Source organism: Mus musculus, chromosome 17, assembly GCF_000001635.26.
Source record: "Mus musculus strain C57BL/6J chromosome 17, GRCm38.p6 C57BL/6J".
Taxonomy (NCBI): domain Eukaryota; kingdom Metazoa; phylum Chordata; class Mammalia; order Rodentia; family Muridae; genus Mus; species Mus musculus.
In genome coordinates, this window is record NC_000083.6 from 33,212,842 (window position 1) to 33,235,359 (window position 22,518).

The window sequence follows — 22,518 nt, forward strand, 5'->3', positions numbered from 1 at the left end:
CTAGATAATGAAAACTTTCCCTATATTTACTCATAATGCTCTTTTCTATATTAATACATCTACTACCTTCCCCTTAAAACATGATAGCCAGCTCGTTTACATTTACAATGTACCCCCTCCCAAGTCTTACACTTGAATGCTTCTTTCCAAACCATATCAGGAGTATGTCCCTTCATTTTTCACTCATTTGGTTGATGCATTCCAGATTTTTTGTCTCTTGTTCTCCATGAACCTTCCCTTCCCAGTCTAAGAAAAGCCAGGCTCCCGACTCATCACCCATGGCAAAGATGCTTCTAAGTCTCAACACCAACGCAAAGAATTAAGTTCCACTCTAACTTTGCAGCTTTATGAGTAAAACTTTTGCTAACTGACTCTTTATAGTTCAGTTTGTTCATCTTTAAAATTGGACTAATTACCGCACCTTCTCTATGAAGTAAAATAACTCATATGTTTTTTACTCTTCAGGAAAATGTATGGACATTCCAATAAGGCTGGGACTATAGCCCAGTAGTAGAATGCCTGCCTGGCAAATGCTACCATGCAAGATGTAATTAAAATGAAGGTGCCAGCACAATGTCTCAATGGGTGTAGGTGCTGCCCATGGAAAGCAGGGAGAGTAGTGAGTTTGAACCCAGTAAAATGGAAGAGAGAACTGACTCCACAAAGTTGTCCTCTGACCTCCACTTCACGGTTCACCTACATACATACACACAATAAATAACGTAAAATTTAAGATTTTTGAATACAATAAAATTCATGAAAATATACCAGAGTAACTATAATCAGAAATCAGGAAATAATGAATAATTGTCAGGGACATAGAGAATTCAGAAGCCTCATACCCAGATGGCAGAAATATAAAATGAGGTAGTTACTTTGGAAAACACTATGGCAGTTCCTCAAAAATATTAAACATAAATTTACTTTATCACCTGTAAATTCCATGTCAACACAAACACACGCCCACACACGCACACACACACACACGCACACACACACACACACACACACACACAAGCTATGAAGACATACATTCCCACAAAAACTGTGCATGAACATTTATAGCAGCATAATTCATACTAGCCCAAAGGTGAAGACAATGCAAATGTCCATCAATTGGTGGGGTGAATGTATACCACCAATCAGTGGAGTAACAGCATGTATCTATGAAAAGCAATAAAGCACTAATCTACATTACAGTGTGAGAGAATCCTGAAGACATGATGCTGTGTAGGAAGAGCCACCATAAAAGAATACATAGTATATGATTTTATCAACTTAAAAACACCTCGAAGAAACAGATCCATAGATACAGTATATTAGTGGTCATGAGAGAATGAGTGAAAAAGAGCAATGGTTGAACGTTAAAAGTTTCTTCCTGGTTGGAGAAGTGGTTCAATCAGAAAAGTGATTGTCTCACAAGGTTGAACATCTGAGTTTGACCCCCAATATTCACCATAAGTGGTGGTATACACTTGTAATTCCAACCCTAGTGAGGCAGAAACAGGATGATTCCTGGGACTTGCAGGTCAGCAAGCCGACCCTACTTGGTGAATCCCAGATTTTGTGAGAGACTCTGTCTCATAAATAAAAGGTAGACAGTTATGCCAAGTAGTGGTGGGACACGCCTTTAATCCCAGCACTCAGGAGGCAGGGGCAGGCAGATCTCTGAGGTTGAAGCCAGCCTGTCTAAAGAATGAGTTAGAAAAGCCAATGCTACACAGACAAACCTTGTTTTGAAAAAACCAAAATACGAAGAAAAAAGAGGAAGTGGGTGAGGAGAGGAGTAGGGAGAGGAGAAAGGGGAAAGGGAAAGGGAAAGGGAAAGGGAAAGAAGGGAAAGGGAAAGGGAAAGAAGGGAAGGGGAAAGGGAAAGGGAAAGGGAAAGAAGGGAAAGGGAAAGGGAAAGGGAAAGAGGAGAAGGAGAAGGAGAAGGAGAAGGAGAAGGAGAAGGAGAAGGAGAAGGAGAAGGAGAAGGAGAAGGAGAAGGAGAAGGAGAAGGAGAAGGAGAAGGAGAAGGAGAAGGAGAAGGAGAAGGAGAAGGAGAAGGAGAAGGAAAAGGTATGTAGTGTTCCTGATGAGTTTATACATACATACACACCAGCACATACACAAATACACAAAAGATCTCTCTTCCTCTCCCTGCTCTTTGAGACAGAGCCTCATTATGTAGCCCAGGTATGCCTTTACCTCACAGTATAATTGAGGTTGGTCTTGTTCTTGTTATCGTGTTTCAGTCTACCAAGTACTAAGATTATATTTGTACAACACTGGGCTAGGATTCACAGGAAGGGGTTAGATGAGATTTTAAAAATAACGTTCTAAAGTGGCAGATACTGATTGTATGAATGGTAAAATGGTAAATTATATGGTATGTTAAGTTTGGGAGTGTGACAAAAGGGGAAGGAGGAAGATGGGAGGGGAAAGGAACAAAAAGAAAAGGAGAGGAGAGGAGAAGAGAATGTATAGAAAAAGAGAAGCAGAATGGAAGGACAAAGGGAGAAGAGTAAAAGAATTTTTCCCTACTACACTCCCACTGGTAAGCCATTGTCTTTAGGAGTTCTGTGGAAATAATTTGTTGAGGAAAGCTTTCTTCATAGTTATTTTCAGCTCCTTGTTCCTGAGACTGAAGATGATGGGACTAAGGAAGGGGGTGAGGACTGTATAGGTGATGCCCATCAGAGTATCTCCTCCCAGAGACTTGGGGCCCTTAGGCTTGAGGTAAATGACAGAAGCAAAGCCATAATGTACAACCACCACTGTGAGGTGGGATGCACATGTGGAGAAAGCCTTGTGCCGACCCTCAGCTGATGGTATCTTCAAGATGGTAACTACAATGAAGGTATATGAGAGGAGGATGAGGAGAAAGCAGCCCAGGAGGGCTGTGATGCACACTATTCCTACACCCTTTGCCACCTCCAATACATTCTCTCCACATGCCAACTTCAATAGAGGTGGAACATGGCAGAAGAAATGGTGGATCTCATTGGGTCCACAGAATGTGAGGTTGAAAATGGCTGTTGTCACCACTGTCCCCATGAATGATCCACCAACCCAGGACCAGGCTACCAGGCAGGCACAGCCACGGGGGCTCATGAGCACATTGTATCTCAGTGGGTGACAGATGGCCACGTAGCGGTCATAGCCCATGACGGTGAGTAGAAAGGAATGGGTGAAGCCAAATGTGAAGGAGAAGAACATCTGGCTGGCACAGGCCAGAAAGGCGATGGAGTGAAGTGTGGAGAGCAGGTCAGCCAACATGCGTGGGATGATGGCAAAGGTGTAGAAAATCTCAGAGATGGAGAGGGCACACAGGAAGAGGTACATGGGTGTGTGGAGACTGTGTTCACTCCAGATGGTGGTCATGATGAGCAGGTTGCCTAGCAGTGTGAAGAGGTACATGAGCAGGAACAGCAGGAAGAACATCAGCTGAAGATGAGGGAAGGTAGAGAAGCCAATGAGGATGAACTCTGACACAAAGGTGTAATTTAGCCCCAACATGACAGCCATATCTGAAAAGGATGAAGGAATATCACTAATTAGGATCACGGTATGCTAGTGTGTGTGTGTATGTGTGTGTGTGTGTGTGTGTGTGTGTGTGTGTGTGTGTGTGTTGTTCTTAGAAGGATATCTGAGAGGCTTCTTTAACTTTCTCAGGTCTCACCACCATGCACCATCTTTGGCTACTCTAGTGCATTATGTAAAATGAGTTGATATTTGCATAGTCTATGCAGATTCTTTCCAGACTTTGAATTATGTCTAGGTGACTTAAAATATCTAATACAACATATACACATCATACAAATAGCTGTTATTTAAAGAAGAATAATAAGGCTCTAGGGATATAAGTCAGTTATTAGATTGTTTGCCATGCAAGCATATGGATCTAAGTTCACTTCTACAACCCATATTTAAAAAGGATCACGGTATGCTAGTGTGTGTGTGTGTGTGTGTGTGTGTGTGTGTGTGTGTGTGTGTGTGTGTTGTTCTTAGAAGGATATCTGAGAGTATAATAGGTTATGCTTATAATCTCTGGGTTTACTTGGAAGGTGGAGGAAAGTAAGATTTCTGGTTATCACTATTCTCCCAGTATAACCTTGTCAGTAAACTTCAGGTTCAAGCAGAGACCCTGTCTCAGAAAAGAAAGTGAATGGTATCTGAAGAATGATGTTCAAGGTTTGTCTCTGGTACACACACACACACACACACACACACACACACACACACACAAATGCTTATTGAAGTGAATAGAGTGTGTTTGATCCCTGGAACTGGAGTCACAAACAGTTGTGGGACATTCAACATGCATGCTAGGAACTAAACCTGATTTATTAAGAAACTGCCTCAAAGCAATAAGTTGAAAGTGATAGAGGACAGCTTAAGTCTCCTCCTCTGGCCTCAATACCTGCACATACATCATACTCATAATACATGCAAACACAAATAAGAGAAGAGAGAGGGGAAGAAATTGAGAGGAAACTATTTAAGAAATAAATCAAAATGAGATACAAGAACATTGAAAGGATCTTAACAGAAAAAGCAACAAAATTTAAGATCCACAATTTGTTTAAAAGTGTTTTTATATGATAATAGCCATATGGCAATATTAAGATTATATGCCACACTCTGAAGAGAAGGTAGGGGAGGTTCAGAAGGCCCCAAGTTTGAATCCCAGCACATACATTGGGCTGCTCACAAGGAGCTCCAGGACATCTGATTCCTCTGTATTCTGCAGGTACCTGCAGTCATGTGCACCCACCCACCCATACTATAATTAAAAATAAAATAAAATTTGAAAATATAATAAAAAGAATTTCCGCTTGGGATTTTGGAGGGATGACAAGAACAAAGCTAAGGAGTGAAATAGTAAAAGCAAACTCAGTTTCTATTCAAAAAAGCAACAAACTTGATCAAATATACAGGAATTAGTTTAATCTGGATCATAAAAGTCCTCAGGGGAGGTCAGTTATACCTCCCAGGATCAGAAAACAGGTAGTTTAAATAAGTTGATGATATTGAGAGACAATAGTAGGAAAAAATGTTAATTCGTCCTGAGGTGAGCTAAAAACGTACTCTCAAAACTGCAGCTGGATTATTTTGGATAATGTGAAAAATTAACAAAACAAAACTTTCATAACAGAGAAACGATCCATAAATAATTAAGTAAGCCTTGAAAATTATGAAGAGAAGAAGCAGGAAGGCAAGTCCCCTCCAGGATCCTGAGTCAGATGAGTAAACCTTTCAAATAATGCAACAGCAAACAGACCGGCACTTTAAAACGGAGGTGTCAGCTACTGAGAAGTACAAAGATGTCTTTCTTATAGCACAAATTCATAGCCAAAGAAGAAGGAATTATTTAGGGGATGCTGTGGGGGAAGTTTCTTTCTATGGAGATGATGGCAACGCTGGCCTCCCTGTGAGATCATAATCAGAGAGAATAAGGAAGATTGAAAGAGCTGTCAAGATGGCTTGCTGGCTAAAGGCATTTATTACCAAGCCTGAAGATCTGAGTACAACCCACAGGACATTTCAGCACCCTTCCTCAGGAGGGAACCAATTCCCACAAGTTGTCCTCTGACCTCCAAATGCATGTCCTTGCACACTTGAAGAACACACACACACAGAGGATATAAACAAATAATATATAAAACTTCAAATATTAGTATTAAAGATAAAGGCTTAGTTACTCAAAGAAATGTCTTTATAGTCAAGAAAGGGCTTCTTTTAAAACTAAACACTGGAAAACAAAAGTCCAATCTGAGCATGGTGCCACTAATCCTTTCAACCTGTGTTGGATCCCAGTAGGACAGTACTGATGCTTGTAAGTTGTTCTCTGACTTCTACACACTCCTGCATATATGCACAGGCACATCCATATGCATACCTGTTCAGATACACACATAGAGACACAGACACAGACACACACACACACACACACACACACACACACACACACACACACACACACACACAAAGAGAGGAGGGCCACATATGTACAATGCACACACATTGATACACACAAATGTAGAAAAGTTCTAAAATGTCATTTGGTGGAATGGAATGAACTAAAAAACCTGCATTTTAATTTCACGAGAATTTCTATGTAGATACTTTTTATGCATGCATGTATGTGTCTCTGTCATTGACTAATAAAGCTACTGCTTTGATAAGAGATTTTCAAATGCTCACTGTACAAGGTTCACTCGAAAATTACAAACTTGACTCTACCAGGCAAAGAGGATTTTTGCAAAATGTGACTTCTGAGCCAAGACTAGGACCCTGGAAAACAAACAGTTTAGCTTTACTCAAGGAAGGGTCAAACACAAATGAAAGAAGCACTTAGAGGCTACCGGAAACCCTTCCAGTTGAGCTCACACCTAGCACTAGAGACAACTCCTTGTTTTAAATTTTTATTTATATATGTATTTATTTACATCCCAAATGTTGTTTTCTCTCCAGTTCTCCCTTCCCAGAGTCTCTCCTCCACTCCTCCCCTCTTCTCTATCCTTCCTACCCACTAGCTGCCATTTCTGAACCTCACTCCCTGTATGTCTGTCATTGTGTTCCATCTTTTGAATCACTGTATCTTCTCATTTTTCCTACTTTTTCCCCCTGTCTTTTCTCACAGTAGAGATAATTTTCAGAGTTGATTATAGGTTGTGGAATCATACAGATCTATGGCTCCATTCACAGATTTTACTTGCGTATTCTGATAACCAAATAAATGACCTCATTGGATCCCTGAGGGGGTGCCAAGGCGGGTGCTCAGCATAAAGTCTACCAGCTGTCATTGTTAGGGTCACCATTATCCATTCCTACTGCTGATTGATGTCTCTAAGCTAACTGTTTTTTATTCACATGCCAGGTGATCCATAAGGGCACATGACATTCCAGGATCTCACCCCAAATCTAGGCTAATTATTCCTCTGTTTTTGCATGCTTCCCAACACTCTGCACTCACAGGCTCTAGAAGTCCTGTTCCTAAATGTGAAAAGTCCTTTCTGGCTTCTTTTCTTTCTGGTACATGCTCCATAATCCAACAATCTACAATTTTTCAGAACAACTTCTTCACAAGATTCTCCTACAGGAAACTGGATCTGTAGAAAAAGAAAGACACAAAACCCAGGCAGAGCACCTCCCCCGATCCTGTCCTCCAGTGCCTTCTCTTTCCAAGGGGAACATCCCAAAAACCTATGTACCTCTCTCTGCCTGTGGATCTGTGTCATAGACCTAAACCTATGATGCAAAGTACAAAAACGGAAAAAGTCAAGCAGAGTCTCCTGAGAGGCTTTGCCAGTGCCTGGCAAACACAGAAGTGGATGTTCACAGTCATCTATAGGATAGAACACAGGGCCCCCAATGTCGGAGCTAGAGAAAGCACCCAAGAGCTGAAGGGGTCTGCAACCCTATAGGTGGAACAACAATATGAACTAATCAGTACCCCCAGAACTCATGTCTCTATCTGCATATGTAGCAGAAGATGGCCTAGTCGGCCATCATTGGGAAGAGAGGCCCCTTGGTCTAGCAAACTTTATATGCCTCAGTACAGGGGAAAGCCAGGGCCAAGAAGTGGGTAGGGGAGCAGGGCAGGGGGAGGGGGAGGACTTTTGGGATAGCATTTGAAATGTAAATGAAGAAAATATCTAAGAAAAAAAAAGTCAAGCAGAGAACCACATCCTGCGTCTAAAGCACACATTGTGGGTTATGCCCCATAAACAGTCAGAGTGGAGACAATCCTTCATTCTGTACACACATACTGAGAACTTAGAGGATACCTGGTGTTTTCTGAGAGGTCAGTAAATGGAGAATAGCAGCCACACATCTGAGGAGGTCGTTTGGGCTGAACCATGTCTTCTGGAGGTACATGTCCACCTGTAACACACTGTGACCTTATTTGGAAATAGGATCTTTGCAGATTTTAACCAAGGTAGGGATCTTGAGATAAGTTTATACTTGAGATAAGTTTATGTGATTTATATACAGAGACTGGCATCCTCATAAGAAAAGTAGGGGTTAGTAAAGATGGTCTAGTAGTTAAATGTGCTGAATGCCAAACTTGATGACCCAAGTTTGACCTCTAGGACTCACATAGCAGGTGAAAGATGAGAAGTGACTCTCACAAGCTGTCCTCTGATTTCTGTGCCTTGTGGCACATGCATGCCTACACTCATACATTCACAATAAATAAATTAATGGCTTTTAAAAAACAGAAGTCAAAGAAAAAGAGGCTGTAAAAATAAAGGCAAGGATTGGAATGATGTTGCCACTAGAAGCTAGAAAACACAAGGAGTCTCCCTTAGTGTCTTTAGAGGATGTGTGGCCCTGAGATACTTTAATGTGGGGTTGCTAGTTTTTAGGGCTATGAGAGTTAATTTCTATTGTTTTAAGACACCATGTTTATAACAATTTGCTGTGGTAGTGATGATATTCACACACACACACACACACACACACATCAACATGGTACAGGTGACAAAAACTCAAAGGACAGACTTTTTTATTGCCTTATCTTATCCCTTCCATCTAACATGAAAATACTCTTCACCCAAGAACGGACATTAAAATGCATGACTAGCATGGAATGGAGAAGTGATGAGAAATAACTATGTTGAATGGGTCACTGAGAACCAGGACAGGCCCTCACAATTATAAACAGGCTCCTGTCAGTAGACAACCCACACTATATGCTCCAGGCCTCTCTGTGCTTTATTTATCTCTGTCTTTTACTGTTCAGTCTCTACAGCACTTGGCCTATTTCTCCTGGAAAGGAAGGGCTCCACTTACCTTAGTAAAGAAATATGGGGATAGTCTATAATGCAGCTCATAGAGCCCTATGTACAGAATACCGCAGCTGTAATGAGAGGGATAAGAGTTTTATCTCTGCAGGTGCCTTCCCAAGAGGAAGGTTCCCAGATGCCTCTGCACTGAACTTGCCTGGGGATGAGGAGTTCATGGTCCTGTAAGATCAGGATGACTAGGGACCTAGAAATATACCACCCTCATTCCTGTCAATAGATTATCTATCTATCTATCTATCTATCTATCTATCTATCTATCTATCTTCGATCTACCTATCAATACCTGTATCTACCTATTAATATCTATTATTTTCCTTTCTTTTCCCTTTCTTTATACCTGCCTCCTTCTTTCTTTTTACTTCCTTTATCTCCCCTTTCTCATCTCCTCTCTCCTTCTTTTGTTTGGGATAACTTTTCTTCCCATGTTCCTTCTTATCTTTTTTCATCTGTTCTTCCTTTAGCTCTCAACTTAGATTTTCATTTTCACAGAAAATCTCATCAAAGACCTAGGGAGATGACTCCATAAAGAAGAGCACAACTGTGAAATTATGGAGACCTGAGTTCAAATACCCTATACCCCAATAAAATATAGACATAGTTATGCATGTCTATAGCCCAGAGTTGTAGGGAGCAGACATGAAGACTGAAGGGCATAAAGGCCACAGGTACAACACCAGGTTCTTTTGAGCCAGGGTGTTTAACTGAACTTGGTTTATTAAAGAAAGAATAAGATAGTATGCCAAAATCCTCCTTTAGTTCACCTACACAAACACATCTACAACACACACACACACACACATACTCACTCACTCACTCATGCATACCTGCATGTTATATACACATTCACTAGCTCAGGCACTCAGGCACATACACAGAAAGAAAGAAAATGAAAGCTCCTATCAGCATTCCCTTACCTCATTCCATCAATACTGGATATACAGGTTGGGATAGGCTTCGCCCCATCTAAACATTTTTAGAAAATTGAACCAGATGTCTAGATATATATTCTGGTGACATCATTCCTATCTCTGCCTTTATGGATTCATTTTCATTTATTTTTGTGTATGTGTGTGTGTTTGCTAGTGAGTCTGTGTGAGTGTACATCAGATGTGTGAGGGTGCATTAGAAAGTTAGCAGATGGCATTACATAATCTGAAGCTGAGATTACAAGTAGTTTTGAGATCAGTGTGAGTGCTGGAATCCAACCTGGGTCCTCTGCAAAAACATTGAATGTTCTTAACCATTGAGCAACCTCTCTAGCGTCTTATCAAGTTCTTGACAATGTTCAAGTTTCATGGGTAGTTGGGGAAGAAACCGCCCATGTACTGTTTTGTGATTTCTCTTTTATACATTGTTTTCATGAATTTTCTTTGCTATATTGTAATTGTCCATTTTTATGGAGCACAGTGTGATGTTTTATATTTTTAGATTTTTTTTCTTACTTTTTTGTGTATAAATATGTATATTTGTGTAAGCATGTGTGCTATCGAACATTTAATGATTAGGGATTCTTTGTTTTCATAATGTGTGTTACCAGGGAACAAAATTCAGGATATTTGGTTTGGTGGCAAGCACATTTATCTACTGAGGCAGCTTACCAGCCCTAGTATGGTATTTTAATACATACAGTTTTTGGGTAGTGTTAAAATCAAGGTTTTTCTTTTTCTTTCTTTTTTTTCTAAGAAAATGTCTTACTATGTAATCTGTTAGGAATTTGTTGTAATGTTTTGTCTTGCTTCTGAGCCAGTGCCCTGAGAAGACCTTGGGCACTAATTCTGCACCCAATCTCACAACACCCAGAAGAAGCTAGACTGCCAGGAGCTCTAACACGCCCAGGATCATAGGTGAGGAGGGCACAACAGCTGCCCCAAACCTGGAGTAAATGGGACCCCTGGGGATCCAGGGATACAGGAACCACAGCCGGCCAGTGGCACAGATTCTTTCCCATGGATCATAGGATCATAGGATCACAGGATGTCAGAAGCTTGGTCAGACCAGGATTTCAGGATCCCAGAGGAAGATTGACTCTCAGGAGCTCTTACACCCAGGATCTCAGGATAACAGAGACATCTGGACTCTGGGGAGTTCTGACACAACCAAGATAATAGGAGGGACAGGATCCAGTCAGAGACAGTGAGTGCAGGTAGAACTAGAGATAACCAGATGGTGAGAGGCAAGTGCAAAAACATAAGTAACAGAAACCAAGGTTACTTGGCATCATCAGAACCCAGCTCTCCAACCATAGCAAGTCCTGGATTCCCCATCAAGCCAGAAAAGCAAAATTCAGATTTAAAATCACTTCTCATGATGATGATAGAGGACCTTAAGATGGACATAAATGACTCCCTTAAAGAAATACAGGAGAACACACGTAAACAGGTAGAAGCCCTTAAAGAGAAAACACAAAAATCCCTTAAAGAATTACAAGAAAACACAACAAAACAAGTAAAGGAATTGAACAAAACGATTCAGGATCTAAAAATGGAAGTAGAAACAACAAAGAAATCACAAAGCGGAGACTACCCTGGAGATAGAAAACCTAGGAAAGAGATCAGGAGTGATAGATGCAAGAATCACCAAAAGAATACAAGAGATAGAAGAGACAAACACAGGGGAAGAAGATATCATAGAACATTAACACAATAGTCAAAGAAAATGCAAAATGCAAAAAGCTCCTAACCCAGAACATCCAGCAAATTCAGGACACAGTGAGAAGACCAAACCTAAGGATAATAGGTATAGAAGAGAACTAAGATTCCCAACTTAAAGGGCCAGTAAATATCTTCAACAAAGTTATAGAAGAAAGCTTTCCTAACCTAAAGAGATGCCCATGAATATACAAGCCCACAGAATTCCAAATAGACTATACTAGAAAAGAAAAGAAATTCCTCCCATCACATAATAATCAAAACACCAAATGCAAAAAACAAAGAAAGAATATCGAAAGCAGTAAGGGGAAAAGGTTAAGTAATATTAAAGGTAGAATTACACCAGACTTCTCAGCAGAGAATCTAAATGCCAGAAGATCCTGGGCAGATCTCATAAATAGATGAATAAACCAAAATATTCCATGACAAAAACAAATTAAAACAATATCTTTCCACAAATCCAACCCTACAAAGGGTAACATGGAAAACTCCAACACAATGAGGGAAAATACACCCTAGAAAAAGCAAGAAAGTAATCTTTTTCCAACAAACCCAAAAGAAAATAGCCACAAAAACCTTTAACAACACCTTAAACAACAAATCACTTTTCCTTAATATCTCTTAACATCAATGGACTCAATTCCCCGATAAAAAGACATAGACTAACAGATTGGATACATAAACAGGACCCAACATTTTGCTGCATACAGGAAACATACCTCAGTGGCAAAGACAGACACTACCTCAGAGTAAAGGCTGGAAAATAATTTTCCAAGCAATGGTCGTAAGAGACAAGCTGGAGTAGCCATTCTAATATTGAATAAAATTGACTTTCAACCAAAAGTTATCAAAAACAAGATAAGAAAGAACACTTCCTTCTGGTCAAAGGAAAAATCTACTAAGATGAACGCTCAATTTTGAACATCTATGCTTCAAATGCAAGGGCAGCCACATTCATAAAAGGAAGTTTACTAAAACTTAAAGCACACATCACACCGCACACAATAATAGTGGGAGACTTCAGTTCCTTCTGGTCTTTGTCAGTCTACCTTGGGGGCAAACTCAGCATCCAGTCCCACAGCCCCCAGAGGAGGCTCCACCCCAAGGCTCCCTAGTAGACCTAGAAACTTAGGATCAGGGGTGAGGAGAACACGACATCTGTTCCAACACCACTGAGAGTAACTGGGACCAGCATGACTCAGGGATGTAGGATTCCCAACCAACCAGTGGCTTTGGTTCCTTCCAGTCTGCACCAGTCTACCTTGGGCACAAACTCGGCATCCAGTCCCACAGCCCCCAGAGGAGGCTCCACTCCCAGGCACTCTAGCATGACTAGGATCTTAGATCCCAGAATCCCAGGATCCCAGGAGCTTGGTTACAACAGGATCTCAGGGTCTCAGAGGGAGCTTGACTCCCAAGAACTCTGACTCACCCAGAATCTCAGGATCACAGGATCACAGAATCATAGGATCACAGAGACAGCTGAACTCTGAGGGGTTCTAACTCAACCAGGATTAGAAGAAGGACATGCTCCAGTCAGATATAGTGATGGCAGGGAGCACGACAGATAATCAGACTGTAGGAGGCAAGTGCAAGAACAGAAGCAACAGAAAACAAGGTTACTTGGCACCATCAGAACCCAATTCTCCCATCATAGCAAATCCTGGATACACCATTACACCAGAAAAGCAAGTTTCAGATCTAAAGTCACTTCTCATGAAAATGATAGAGGACTTCAAGAAGGACATAAATCACTCCCTTTAAAAAAATATAGGAGAGCACACTTAAACAGGCATAAGCCCTTAAAGAGGAAACACAAAAATTCCTTAAAGAATTATAGGAAAACACGATCAAACAGGCAAAGGAAATGAACAAAACCATCCAAGATTTAAAACTGGAAATATAAACAATAAAGAAATCACAAAGGGATTCAACCGTGGTGTTAGAAAACCTAGTAAAGAGATCAGGAATCATAGATAAAAAAGCATCACCAATAGAATACAATAGATAGAAGAGAGAATCTCAGGGGCAGAAGATATAGAAAACATTGACATAACAGTCAAAGAAAATGTAAAATGCATTAAGTTCCTAATTCAAAACATCCAGGAAATCCAGGACACAAACCTAAGGATAATAGGTATATAGAAGAGAGTGAAGATTCTCAACTTAAAGGGCCAGTAAATGTCTTCAACAAAATTATAGAAGAACACTTCCCTAACTTAAAAAAAGAGATGCCCATGAACATACAAGAAGCCTACAGAACTGCAAATAGACTGGACCAGAAAAGAGGTTCCTCTAATCACATAATAATCAAAACACCAATTACATTAAATAAAGAAAGAATATTAAAAGCAGTAAGGGAAAAATGTCAAGTGACATATAAAGGCAGACCTTTTAGAATTACACCAGACTTCTTACCAGGGACTATGAAAGCCAGAGGTTTCTAGCCAGATGTCATACAGACCCTAAGAGAACATAAATGCCAACCCAGACTATTATACCCAGCAAAAATGTCAGTTACCATAGATGGAGAAAACAAGATATTCCACGACAAAACCAAATTTACACACTGTCTTTCCACAAATCTATCCCTACAAATGATAATAGATGGAAATGTTCAACATCCTTAGTCATCTGGAAAATACAAATCAAAACAACCCTGAGATTCCACCTCACAATCAGTCAGAATGACTAAAATCAAAAACTCAGGTGACAGCAGATGCTGGCAATGATGTGGATAAAGAGAAACATTCCTCCATTGCTGGTGGGAATGCAAGCTGGTACAACCCCTCTGGAAATCAGTTTGGTGGTTCCTCAGAAAATTGGACATAGTATTACATGACGACCCAGCTATACCAATCCTGGGCATATACTCAGAAGATGCCACAACATGTAATAAGGACACATGCTCCACTATATTCATAGCAGTCTTATTTATAATAGCCAGGAGCTGGAAAGAACTCCTTCAACAGAGGAATGGATACAGAAAATGTGATATATTTGCACAATGGAGTATTACTTAGCTATTAAAAATGATGAAATTCTTAGGCAAATGGATAGAATTAGAAAATATCATCCTGCTCATGGATTGGCAGGATTAATATAGTAAAAATGGCCATCTTGCTTTTGATCTTAGCTGTTCTGTCTGGTATGAGGTGGATATATGCCCAGGAGAGGAATTGCGGGATCCTCCAGTAGTACTATGCAATATTCTGAGGAACCGCCAGATGATTTCCAAAATGGTTGTACAAGCTTGCAATCCCACCAACAATGGAGGAGTGTTCCTCTTTCTCCACATCCTTGCCAGCATCTGCTGTCACCTGAATTTTTGATCTTAGCCATTCTGACTGGTGTGAGGTGGAACCTGAGGGTTGTTTTGATTTGCATTTCCCTGATGATTAAGGATGTTGAACATTTTTTCAGATGCTTCTCAGTCATTCGGTATTCCTCAGGTGAGAATTCTTTGTTTAGCTCTGAGCCCTATTTTTTAATGGGGTTATTTGATTTTCTGGAGTCTACCTTTTGAGTTCTTTATATATATTGGATATTAGTCCCCTATCTGATGTAGGATAAGTAAAGATCCTTTCCCAATCTGTTGGTGGCCTTTTTGTCTTATTGACGGTGTCTTTTACCTTGCAGAAGCTTTGCAATTTTATGAGGTCCCATTTTTCCATTCTCGATCTTACAGCACAAGCCATTACTGTTCTATTCAGGAATTTTTCCCCTGTATCCAGATCTTCCAGGCTTTTCCCTACTTTCTCCTCTATAACTTTCAGTGTCTCTGGTTTTATTTGGAGTTCCTTAATCCACTTAGATTTGACCTTAGTACAAGGAGATAAGAATGGATCAATTCTCATTCTTCTTCATGATAACCGCCAGTTGTGCCAGCACCATTTGTTGAAAATGCTGTCTTTTTTTCCACTGGATGGTTTTTGCTCCATTGTCAAAGAACAAGTGACCATAGGTATGTGGGTTCATTTCTGGATCTTCAATTCTATTCCATTGGTCTACTTGTCTGTCGCTATATGAGTACCATGCAATTTTTATCACAATTGCTCTGTATTACAGCTTTAGGTCAGGCATGGTGATTCCACAAGAGGCTCTTTTATCCTTGAGAAGAGTTTTTGCTATCCTAGGTTTATTGTTATTCCAGATGAATCTGCAGATTGCCCTTTCTAATTCGTTGAAGAATTGAGTTGGAATTTTGATGGGGATTGCATTGAATCTGTAGATTGACTTTGGCAAGTAGCCATTTTTACTATATTGATCCTGCCAATCCATGAGCATGGGAGATCTTTCCATCTTCTGAGATCTTCTTTAATTTTTTTCTTCAGAGACATGAAGTTCTTATCATACAGATCTTTCACTTCCTTAGTTAGAGTCACGCCAAGGTATTTTATATTATTTGTGACTATTGAGAAGGGTGTTGTTTCCCTAATTGCTTTCTCAGCCTGTTTATCCTTTGTGTACAGATAGGCCATTGACTTGTTTGAGTTAATTTTATATCCAGTTACTTCATTGAAGCTGTTTATCAGGATTAGGAGTTCTCTGGTGGAATTTTTAGGATCACTTATGTATACTATCATATCATCTGCAAAAAGTAATATTTTGACTTCTTCCTTTCCAGTTTGTATCCCCTTGATCTCCTTTTGTTGTCGAATTGCTCTGGCTAGGACTTCAAGTACAATGTTGAATAGGTAGGGAGAAAGTGGGCAGCCTTGTCTAGTTCCTGATTTTAGTGGGATTGCTTCTAGTTTCTCACCATTTAGTTTGATGTTGGCTACTGGTTTGCTGTAGATTGCTTTTATCATGTTTAGGTATGGGCCTTGAATTCCTGATCTTTCTAAGACTTTTATCATGAATGAGTGTTGGATTTTGTCAAATGCTTTATCCACATCTAACGAGATGATCTTATGGTTTTTGTCTTTGAGTTTGTTTATATACTGGACTACATTGATGGATTTCTGTATAGTGAACCATCCCTGCATCCCTGGGATGAAACATACTTGGTCAGGATGGATGATTGTTTTGATGTGTTCTTGGATTCGGTTAGCAAGAACTTATTGAGGATTTTTGCATCAATATTCATAAGGGATATTGGTCTGAAGTTCTCTATCTTTGTTGGGTCTTTTTGTGATTTAGCTATCAGAGTAATTTTGGCTTCATAGAATGAGTTAGGTAGAGTACCTTCTGTTTCTTTTGTGGAATAGTTTGTGAAGAACTGGGATTAGATCTTCTTTGAAGGTCTGATAGAACTCTGCACTAAACCCATCCTGGGTTTTTTTTTGGTTGGGAGACTTTTAGTGACTGCTTCTGTTTCTTTAGGGGATATAGGACTGTTTAGATCATTAATCTGATCTTGATTTAACTTTGGTACCTGGTATCTGTCTAGAAACTTGTACATTTCATCCAGGTTCTCCAGTTTTGTTGAGTATAGCCTTTTGTGGAAGGATCTGATGGTGTTTTGGATTTCTTCAGGATCCTTTGTTATGTCTCCCTTTTCATTTCTGATTTTGTTAATTAGGATGCTGTCCCTGTGCCCTCTAGTGAGTCTGGCTAAGGGTTTATCTATCTTGTTGATTTTCTCAAAGAACCAGCTCCTCGTTTAGATGATTCTTTGAATAGTTCTTCTTGTTTCCACTTGATTGATTTTGCCCCTGAGTTTGATTACTTCCTGCCCTCTACTCCTCTTGGGTGAATTTACTTCCTTTTGTTCTAGAGCTTTTAGGTGTGTTATCAAGCTGCTAATGTGTGCTCTCTCTAGTTTCTTTTTGGAGGCACTCAGAGCTAAGAGTTTTCCTCTTAGAAATGCTTTCATTGTGTCCCATAAGTTTGGGTATGTGGTGGCTTCATTTTCATTAAACTCCAAAAAGTCCGTAATTTCTTTCTTTATTCCTTCCTTGACCAAGGTATCATTGAGAAGAGTGTTGTTCAGTTTCCATGTGAATGTTGGCTTTCTATTATTTATGTTGCTATTGAAGATCACCCTTAATCCATGGTGATCTGATAGGATGCATCGGACAATTTCATTATTTTTGTATTTTTTGAGGCTTGTTTTGTGACCAATTATGTGGTCAATTTTGGAGAAGGTACCATGAGGTGCTGAAAAGAAGGTATATCCTTTTGTTTTAGGAGAAAATGTTCTGTAGATATCTGTCAGATCCATTTGTTTCATAACTTCTGTTAGTTTCACTGTGTCCCTGTTTAGTTTCTGTTTCCATGATCTGTCCATTGGTGAAAGTGGTGTGTTGAAGTCTCCCACTATTATTGTGTGAGGTGCAATATGTGCTTTGAGCTTTACTAAAGTGTCTTTAATGAATGTGGCTGCCCTTGTATTTGGAGCATAGATATTCAGAATGGAGAGTTCCTCTTGAAGGATTTTAAACTTTGATGAGTATGAAGTGCCCCTTCTTGTCTTTTTTGATGACTTTGGGTTTGAAGTCAATCTTATTAGATATTAGAATGGCTACTCCAGCTTGTTTCTTCATACCATTTGCTTGGAAAATTGTTTTCCAGCCTTTCTTTCTGAGGTAGTGTCTATCTTTTTCTCTGAGATGAGTTTCCTGTAAGCAGCAAAATGTTGGATCTTGTTTGTGTAGGCAGTTTGTTAGTCTATGTCTTTTTATTGGGGAGATGAGTCCATTAATATTAAGAGATATTAAGGAAAAGTAATTGTTGCTTCCTGTTATTTTTGTTGTTAAAGTTGGCATTCTGTTCTTGTGGCTGTCTTCTTTTAGGTCTGTTGAGGGATTACCTTCTTGCTTTTTCTAGGGTGTGGTTCCCATCCTTGTATTGGTTTTTTTCTGTTATTATCCTTTGATGGGCTGGATTCGTGGAAAGATAATGTGTGAATTTGGTTTTGTTGTGGAATACTTTGGTTTCTCCATCTATGGTAATTGAGAGTTTGGCTGGGTATAGTAGCCTGGGCTGGCATTTGTGTTCTCTTAGTGTGTGTATAACATCTGTCCAGGCTCTTCTGGCTTTCATAGTCTCTGGTGAAAAATCTGGTGTAATTCTGATAGGCTTGCCTTTATATGTTACTTGACCTTTTTCCCTTACTGCTTTTAGTATTCTATCTTTATTTAGTGCATTTGTTGTTCTGATTATTATGTGTCAGGAGGAATTTCTTTTCTGGTCCACTTTATTTGGAGTTCTGTAGGCTTCTTGTATGTTCATGGGCATCTCTTTCTTTAGATTTGGGAAGTTTTCTTCTATAAATTTTTTGAAGATATTTGCCGGTCCTTTGAGTTGAAAATCTTCATTCTCATCCACTCCTAATATCTGTAGGTTTGGTCTTCTCATTGTGTCCTGGATTTCCTGGATGTTTGGGTTAGGATCTTTTTGCATTTTCCATTTTCTTTGATTGTTGGTCCTATGTTCTCTATGGAATCTTCTGCACCTGAGATTCTCTCTTCTGTCTCTTGTATTCTGATGCTGATGCTCGCATCTATGGTTCCAGATTTCTTTCCTAGGGTTTCTATCTCCAGCATTGCCTCACTTTGGGTTTTCATTATTGTGTCTACTTCCCTTTTTAGGTCTAGTATGGTTTTGTTCATTTCCATCACCTGTTTGGATGTGTTTTCCTGTTTTTCTTTAAGGACTTCTACCTGTTTGGTTGTGTTTTCCTGTTTTTCTTTAAGGACTTGTAACTCTTTAGCAGTGTTCTCCTGTATTTTTTAAGTGAGTTATTAAAGTCCTTCCTGATGTCTTCTACCATCATCATGAGATATGATTTTAAATCCGGGTCTAGCTTTTCAGGTGTGTTGCGGTGCCCTGGACTGGGCGAAGTGGGAGTGCTGGGTTCTGATGATGGTGAGTGGTCTTGGTTTTTGTTAGTAAGATTCTTACGTTTACCTTTTGCCATCTGGTAATCTCTGGAGTTAGTTATTATAGTTGTCTCTGTTTAGAGATTGTTATTCTGGTGATTCTGTTACCGTCTATCAGCAGACCTGGGAGACAGGCTCTCTCCTCTGAGTTTCAGTGGTCAGAGCACTCTCTGCTGGCAAGCTCTCCTCTTACAGGGAAGGTGCACAGATATCTGGCATTTGGACCTCCTCCTTGCCGAAGATGAAGGCCCAAAACAGGACCTTTCCCAGAAGCTGTGTTGCTTTGGCAGGTCACAGAAGCTGTCAGCTTCTGTGGTGCACACTCTCACCTGTGCAGACTAAGTTCCTAAGTTCGCTGGAGTCCCAGAACCAAGATGGCTCCCGCTGCTCCTGAGGCAAAGGGCTCCCAGGCGGGGCAGACACCTGTCCTCTGGCCGGGAGGGTGCCTGGATGTCTGGGGCCCGAAAAGGGCATTGCCTCAGAGGCTCTGTGGCTCCTGCCTGTCCCAGAAGCTGTCAGCTTCTGTGGTGCACACTCTTGCCTGTGCAGACTAAGCTCCTAAGTTCAGCAGAGTCCCGGAACCAAGATGGCGTCTGCCGCTCCTGAGGGTTAAAACCTTTTGGTCCATAACATTTGTTAGTTTTACTGTGTCTTTGTTTAGTTTGTGTTTCCCTGATCTCTCCTTTGATGAGAGTGGGGTGTTGAAGTCATCCACAGTTATTTAGTGAAGTGCAATGTGTGTTTTAGCATTAGTAAAGTTTCTATTATAAATGTGGGTGCCCTTGCATTTGTAGCATAGTTGTTCAGAATTTAGATTTCTTCTTGGTAGATTTTTCCTTTGATGAGTATAAATGTCCTTCCTTATCATTTTGATGACTTTTACTTGAAAGTTAATTTAATCCGATATTAGAATGACTAGTCTAGCTTGTTTCTTGGGACCATTTGCTTGGAAAATTGTTTTCCAGCCCTTTACTCTGAGGTAGTGTTTGTCTTTGCTATTGAGGTTTGTTTCCTGTATGCAGCAAAATGCTGGGTTCTGTTTACATATCCAGTCTGTTAGTCTGTCTTTTTATTGGATAATTGAGTCCATTGATGTTAAGAGATATTAAGGAATAGTGATTATTGCTGTCATTTTTTATGTTATTTTTATTCTTGTATGTTTATCTTTTGGGTTTGTTGAAAGAAATTTTCTTGGTTTTTCTAGGGTGTAGTGTTCCTCTTCTTGTTGGAGTTTTCCATCTGTTATCTTTTGTAGGGCTGGATTAGTGGAAAGATATTGTGTAAATTTGGTTTTGTTATGGAATATCTTGGTTTCTCCATCTATGGTAATTGAGAGTTTTGCTAGGTATAGTAGCCTGGGCTGGCATTTGTATTCTCTTAGGGTCTGTGTGACATCTGCCCAGGATCTTCTAGCTTTTATAGTCCCTGGTGAGAAGTCTGGTGTAATTCTGATAGGTCTGCCTTTATATGTTACTTGACCTTTTCCCCTTACTGCTTTTAATGTTCTTTCTTCATTTAGTGCATTAGGTGATTTGATTATTATGTGTTTGGAGGCATTTCTTTTCTAATCCAATCTATTTGGAGTTCTGTAGGCTTCTTGTATGTTTATGGGCATCTCTTTCTTTAGGTTAGGGAGGTTTTCTTCTATAGTTTTGTTGACAATATTTACTGACCCTTTAAGTTGGGAATCTTTACTCTCTTCTATACCTATTATCCTTAGGTTTGGTCTTCTCATTGTTTCTTGAATTTCCTGGATGTTTTGGTTTAGGAGCTTTTTTTCATTTCCTTTGACTGTTGTATCAATGTTTTCTATGGTATTTTGTGCACCTGAGATTCTCTCTTATATCTCTTGTATTCTGTTGATCTATTAATCCAGTTCTTTTCCCTAGGTTTTCTATTTCCAGAGTTGTCTCCTTTTGTGATTTCTTTATTGTTTCTACTTCCATTTTTAGATCCTGCATGGTTTTGTTCAATTTTTTTCATCTGTTTGTGTTTTCCTGTAATTCTTTAAAAGATTTTTGTGTTTCTTCTTTATGGGCTTCTACCTGTTTACCTGTATTGTCTTGTATTTCTTTAAGGGAGTTATTTATATCCTTCTTAAAGCCCACTATCAGCATCAGGAGATGTGATTTTGGATCTGATTCTAGCTTTTCTAGTGTGTTGGGGTAACCAGGGCTCACTTTGACTGGGGAATTCGGTTCTGATGATGCCATGAGGCCTTGTTTTCTGTTGATAATGTTCTTGTGCTTGCCTTTTACAATTTGGTTATCTCTGGTGTTAGCTCATCTTGCTGTCTCTGACTGTGGCTTGTCCCTCATGCAAGCTTGTGTAAGTACTCCTGGGAGACCAGTTCTCTCCGGGAGGAATTTAGGTATGGAGAGCTGTGATAAAGGGTCAGCTCTGGGGTACAGACAGTAAACTGGAAACCTCCTGTCCCAGTCCACCTCTTTCTTGTGTCCTAAGGGTTCTGGCAGGTTCCTTTGAGCAGCAGTGGTGGTCCTACCTGTGCTTACAAATGTGTGTGTACTCTTATGAGGCTTACTCCCTCCCGGAACCCTTTGGGTATGGACCCCTGTGGCAGAGGATCTGCTCCAGGATAGGATCATGTTAGCCTACTTAGCTGCCGCCCTGATATTAAAAGCTAAATAAACCATTGTTTTTTATTTATTATAGTTACCTGTTGTGTCATATTTGCAACTAATATTTTCTCTTGGAGTGATGCTAAGGATCACAACTGGAGACTTGAGAATGTGGAATCAGTATTTAGCTACTGACCCACACTGTCCACTGAGTAAGAATATAAAGTACAACTTTCTACAGACTCTCTCCCTTTGAATAATACAAGAATACAACAGGTATAGAAAAAATAGTCAACCAACAAAATAACCTGAGATGTGGAATCCCCAATTAATAAATAAAAGAAACATGAAAATCTAACACAGGATGGTCACTCTGGAAAGTATTACATCCAAAGTAAATGATTCCAAAAATCATTTACCAGGACCAGCTTGACTCCATCTTAAGATCAGAAACCATCTTGTTGCAAGGTTAACATAAGTTCCTTTCTACTAACTGCAAAACTCCAGTTGGCTAAGCTTTAACTTGTTCCTGGAATATGACATGTTCTACACCTTGTAATTTCACTGTTCCTGTGAACTCTGCCCCGATAAGATGTTCTTCTAAAGTATCTTGAAATATTCTGCCAAGATGATCTGTCAAATAATCTTATCTGCTGTCTGCTTCCAT

General features: G+C 39.9%; 1 protein-coding gene across 1 annotated transcript; it reads right to left on the bottom strand.

Annotated features, from left to right (window-relative positions):
• Nucleotides 1-2,419: 2,419 nt before the first annotated feature.
• Nucleotides 2,420-3,510, bottom strand: Olfr1564 (olfactory receptor 1564). The gene has a single exon (NM_001199062.1). It carries the CDS (start codon nucleotides 3,508-3,510, stop codon nucleotides 2,554-2,556), a length of 957 nt encoding a protein of 318 aa, NP_001185991.1. The 3' UTR covers nucleotides 2,420-2,553.
• Nucleotides 3,511-22,518: the final 19,008 nt, after the last annotated feature.

Coding starts and splice junctions, on each gene's coding strand:
- Olfr1564 (NM_001199062.1), bottom strand. CDS start 3,510: ATGGCTGTCATGTTGGGGCTAAATTACACCTTTGTGTCAGAGTTCATC.